The sequence below is a fragment of the Antrostomus carolinensis genome, unplaced genomic scaffold (assembly GCF_000700745.2).
Source record: "Antrostomus carolinensis isolate BGI_N321 unplaced genomic scaffold, ASM70074v2 scaffold18758, whole genome shotgun sequence".
Lineage (NCBI taxonomy): Eukaryota > Metazoa > Chordata > Aves > Caprimulgiformes > Caprimulgidae > Antrostomus > Antrostomus carolinensis.
In genome coordinates this window covers 1-5,448 of record NW_010335268.1, presented here as the reverse complement: position 1 = coordinate 5,448, position 5,448 = coordinate 1, and the positions used below count along the sequence as shown (strand labels likewise).

Here is a 5,448-nt window from a genome sequence, read left to right as displayed (position 1 = left end):
AGAGTGTGTAGAAATTGTGTAACTGAAAGCCACGTCTAATAGTACATGTAACTATGCAACTGACTTCTGCATACCTACTATCTATAAACAAATATCACAAATGTGCTTGGAGGCTCTCTAAGTGTATATATGTATGAAAACTTATACATCTGTGTCTGCTTAAATGTGGGCTCTAAACATGTGACTGTAGTATTTCCATACTAGAGGAAGAATAACTAGTGCTCATCCATCTTTGAAATCCAGCCCTCAGTGAGCAAGTCTGTCAACTTACTTAATATTAAGTAATTTAACTCTCCAACTAATTTTCTTCCTGAAAAACCTCTGAAATTAGACAAATAACATTGACTAGTCATAGGAATATTAAGTCCAGCCTGAGTAGGTGACCACATTGTACAAATTCATTCAAAACTGTATCGAGTTTCATCTTAAACTAGTAAAACTCTTTTTTATATAACAGTCCTATTGTTAGTCATTCTTATTTTAGGTACCTTCTGCTTTTTGATGCATTCATAATAAGGGGCAGAACCAATGCAAAACCACAAAATTAATCAAGACATTTTTTTTTTCTTTAATGTGGCAAACTGAAAGCAAATTTTGTGGAAGTTGGTTATGGACAGACAACACAGGAAATTTACTTTTTAGGTGCAAATGCTATTATGCTGTACAAAGTACTAGAAGGTATGCCAACTAAATGCTTTTGTACAGACTGCCCTCAAGTTGCAGCATCATAGATGCTTTGAATTTCTACACAGAATCAACAGTATTACCTGAAATCAGGATATTATAAAAAAGTAGCATTATACTGCGCATGAAGAATTAAAACAAGTTGTTTATCTCATTTTCCTAGAAGAAAGTTGCTTTAAGAATATGCTAGTCAGTCCAGTCCAGTGAGTGATGTTGATTTTTGTTAGGCGTTATTTCATTAATGAGTAACTACATCTAATGTTTCCTAGAGGTGCAGTGTTAACAATCCCTAACTCACAGCACAGATATGCTGTAATTGCCATTCATACAAATTATCCACCATTATCCAGACATTATGGTGCTGGGTATCTCACCTGACAGGAGGAAAAGGCTAATTCAGACTTCAAGACCAACTAGTTTTTAGCTTCACAGCTTGGAATACTCAACGCTGAGTCAAATGATGTTTGTGTTGTGATCCTTATGCAAAAGATAATGTGACCATTTGCTTGGTCAAAACTGACTAGCTATGAACAGCTTCCATCTCCATCCATGTAAACGGAACGTGATCTGCTTAGCCATTATCTATAAATCCTTGTCTTTCAAAAGTATTTTTAATCTGAAGCCTTACAAATAGGGAAAAAGTCTGCAATTCTTACCAAATATGCCTTTAAAATATATTGGGCTGAAATACTTGTTAATACTTGAAACTTGGAATCTGTAACTCTTGTTTCTATTCCCAGCTCTGCTACTGACCCAACTGGTTGACCTCAGACAAGTAAAATAAAGTGTGCTTCCATTTTGAAAAGGCTGTACTAAAATAGCATCTGCTTACTCAACAGGTCCACCTCAGTATGAATCTGGAGTCACATCTACTGACTGATAAATGTAAATGATTTTTTTTAAAAATTCCCTGTGCTGCCAACACTGATGAGATATCATAAGCTGAAATTGCTTATTTGTGTCCATCAGCACTTTTTTTTTTTTTTTTTTTTTAATAAGCCTTAGGAAGTTATACTTTTGTAATTCACTGAAGACAAGGGTTGCAAAGATTTGCTGTCAACACCACCGGTAGATTGGTAACTGAACAGTGAAAATATAAAATGTCTATGAAAAATGTTCTATAGAAATAATCAATGAAAAGGAAATAGGCAATAGCCCCACCTGGATTTTGGATCCTATCTTGAATTTGCAGCACTAGAAATTAGATAATGGGATAATTGCAAGAGGAGTAATGTGTTTCTGTGAAAAGCAAACACCTTTGGTTTGGAACAGAGGCATACACATCGGTACCCAAGGAAGCAGTGTTTACAGCCATTCTACACAGTGGATTTGCAGTGAAAAAGTTGTGTTTTCCTCACTGCAGTGCCACTGTGGCTCTAGCAACACCATAAAGCCTACTTAGAACATTGCAGAGCACTCCAAATTCTTCATTGCAAGGAATATATTCTAACACTGTATCAGTACTGGTATCTCATAGAGTTACTCAATTCTACAGTTTTCTGTTGTTTTATGAAAGTCTCTGGTTTTGGCACTTACATGCTGGGATGGTGCAGTCCCTTGTATTGTGATACAGCCGATGAAAGTGTTTACTACATTTTGGGCTAAAGTAGAGTGGACCTGAAATATAAAGAAAAAAATAAGTTATGAATCACCACAGCTCACAGGAAGAAGAGCGCAACTTATGTTATGTATGTGAAATGATGGATACCAATGCAAAATTAAAACATACCTGTTAAATGCTTTAAGAACTTGTCTTTCATCCTCAGATCTCTGGGAACTATTTCTGTTGTACAGAAAAAAGAATAGTCAATCTGCTGCACTGGAACTATGCTTGCCAAGCATAGTATGAGGAAAGGGAATAAACCCTGTCCAGCAAACATCACCACTACATATTGACAGATGCACAGAGGTCAAAAGACCTTTGCATACAGTAGGCCAAATTGCAAGCATTTGTTTTACATAAGAAGTTTTACGAAAATGCGCTGTGAAGCACACTGTGGTGATGAAACAAGTAATGTCTGTTAGGTGTACAGTCATTAATGCTGACAATTAACTAAGAGTCGGATTTTATCTCTCTATGAATTACATTATGAAGTTTACCTAGATTTAAATTCTTCCAGAAATTTTAGTTCATGGTTGCTCAGAAATGGCATATTCCGCTGGTGGTAAAGGCCCAAAGATATATTCAGTTTGGTTTAGTGTCTTCGAACTCTCTTATGCAAATGTCTCCACTCTTCTGTCACAGGTATGTCTGTACAAGCACTGTCCTGCTGTAATCATGAAACTAGATTGATCTTACAGGAATCTTTTTTTTTTTTTCCCCCTCTAGCAGTAAATAAAATTCACAGGAAATGATCCCAAGCAAATTGCCCTCTTCTGGCTCCCTGTGTTTGTGGTTTACCGCCTTGCGTTTTGTGTTCAGCAGATGGCAAAATGAAACTGGTTTACTGAAATCCATTTTAGCCGTAACCCTTGCTTGTGTCTTCCTGATTTACAGTTATCTTTGATTGCTTTCTGTTACGGACTCTAGGCTGATGGCTTAGTGCTGATTGGGTATGATACACTACATGGTGCTTTATTTATTTGACCATAAATGCCTGAGCAGCCTTTTTCATTCCCCTGGCACCTCTTATCAGATATAAAGCAGAGAGCATTTCCATACAGATCTGATTCACTTGTGAGGTTAGACACTTCTCGAAAGTCATTCTTCATTTACTTCTAACTTTAGTCAGTGTAAGTAAAATTGACCTTATCATATTTGACCTAATTATGTCATGAAGAGCATTAAAAACACACATACTTCACTCAGAAATTTCCCATGGGACAGGCTCACTGGGAAAGTGATGCCAAAACTGAAATGAAAGACTCTAAGGTAGTTCCTTTTCAGAGTTGCTGGGAATAACTCCATTATGATAAGAGAATGAAAAATCCTGCTTAGGAGCCAATGACACCGCTACCAACTAATCTGCTCCGAAGCAGGTTTATCCTTTAATCTGCTCTGAAGTAGGTTTATTATTTACAAAGAAAACTGTTCAGCACCAACCAGACGTTTTGCACCAATACGCTGATGTAGGGTGGCCAAAAACCATGCCTGTGTTCCACATTGAGATTGAGAGTTGAGCAGATCAGGGTTCTCTGCTTAGTCTGGCCTCTTTAACTTTTCAACTTTTATAAACCACAATGTTCTCACTATGCTGATCTTAAGTGAAACAAAATTGCCTTCCTTTGTATATTCATTAATCATCCAGATGGAGAAGTAACATTTTCACAACAACCACCACCAAATGCAAATTGTGAGGATATTTGAATATGAATGAGAATGAAGAAAAGGTACAATGAAACTTTTTGAGATCAATAAAGGTAAAATAAATAGCATACTAGCAAAATGAAAGACAGTTTGGAAAAAGGTTAGTAGACTCTGCTAGAAAACATTCAGAAACTCACTTTCAGTAGGAGGGGTAAAATGAGCAGCAGTAATGCTGTAAGGGTTTGGGAGTGACAGTGAACACAAAATTAGACATGGCAACTGGAGAAGCCAAATCAACTTTCAACTGGATGCACAGAAGTACATCATGAAACCGAGCGGTAACTGTCCATCGCTATGTGGCTTGGTACAACTGCTTCCGGACCGCTCTGTACAACCCTGAACGTCTTACAAACCAGCCTGGGCTGCCACTGGAGGACAGAGAAGAGCCATTCAAATGAGGAGAGGGACTGCAGGGGTGTCCCAGAGTGGTCACAGCTTGTACAGTGACAGAGGAGTACACTGTTTCAGTTCCCTACTATTTCAAAGGCGCTACCTCCAGAGAACAGAAGGGACTAACAAGCAGGGCAAAAAGTTTAATGAAGCTGAGCTGCAGGAAAGACTTCTAGATGTGAGATCTACAAGGACATACTGTGGACCTGCAGGGGAATTCTTCCTAGGGTCATTTCCAAGAAACACTTAAACCAAACACATTTTTAAAAGTAGTAGACTTCCAGGGAAAAAAGAGCATTTTCATCCCTTATTTCTTTGATCTTAGCCCATTTCAGTCTTTTCCCTTATTAACAGCTTTTGTTGAAAGCCAACACACAGCAAGTCGGACTTTCAGTCGAGCACATTATCCAGAGAATAAGAGACTCTGAGATGTGAATGGAGTTTTTCTATTCCAAATTTGCCATCTGTGTCAGTTTCTGATACCAAAGGGAATCTGCAGGTATTTTGAGCGATGAATTCTTGACATAAAATTAGTAACCTGATGTGATGTGTGATTCACCAAGGCACTCTACAAAAAAAAATAAAAATAAAATGTCCTAAAGTCATGGACTGTGACTTACCAACTCTCTGCTCATCCTGATACCCTCCGTAGTCAGCCACTTCCCTCCGATCTACGTTATAGTCATGCTTGGAGAAGTACTGCACCCCACTGTCCTTCTCCAGGTGGTACCTTTTCAGTTCCTGAATGATCTCCATGATCAGATTCAAGAGACTTCGCCTGTTCTCCAAATCTGTGGAGTCAGTTTTCTCTTTGCAATGTCCTGCTGAGAGCATTAAGAGCACCAGCCCCAGCAGCCCAGGAGACCTCAGTCCACTCATGGCAGCCTGAGCCGCGGGGTGCACGGGCAGATGGCGAGGAAGGACCCGCTGCTGTGGGAGGCCTCCGCTGTCACTGCAAGAGAAAAACGGGGGTGGGTCGGCGGTGGGGAGACTCGTGGGGCTGAAGTCGGAAACACTACAGGAGAGAAGCGCGCAGGCTGCAGGTCACGCAAGGCTCCGCGCCGGGC

At 39.3% G+C, this 5,448-nt stretch overlaps 1 protein-coding gene across 1 annotated transcript in view; it reads right to left on the bottom strand.

Annotated features, from left to right (window-relative positions):
- The window catches only part of ALKAL2 (ALK and LTK ligand 2), a gene marked incomplete at its 5' end in the record, with an annotated part of 5,622 nt that extends 226 nt beyond the window's left edge, over positions 1 to 5,396 (bottom strand). Inside the window, 4 exon segments of the mRNA XM_010174498.2 lie at positions 2,221 to 2,301; positions 2,414 to 2,467; positions 5,002 to 5,320; positions 5,323 to 5,396. Coding sequence (XP_010172800.2) covers positions 2,221 to 2,301; positions 2,414 to 2,467; positions 5,002 to 5,320; positions 5,323 to 5,396 — 528 coding nt within the window.
- Between the last annotated feature and the right edge of the window lie 52 nt (positions 5,397 to 5,448).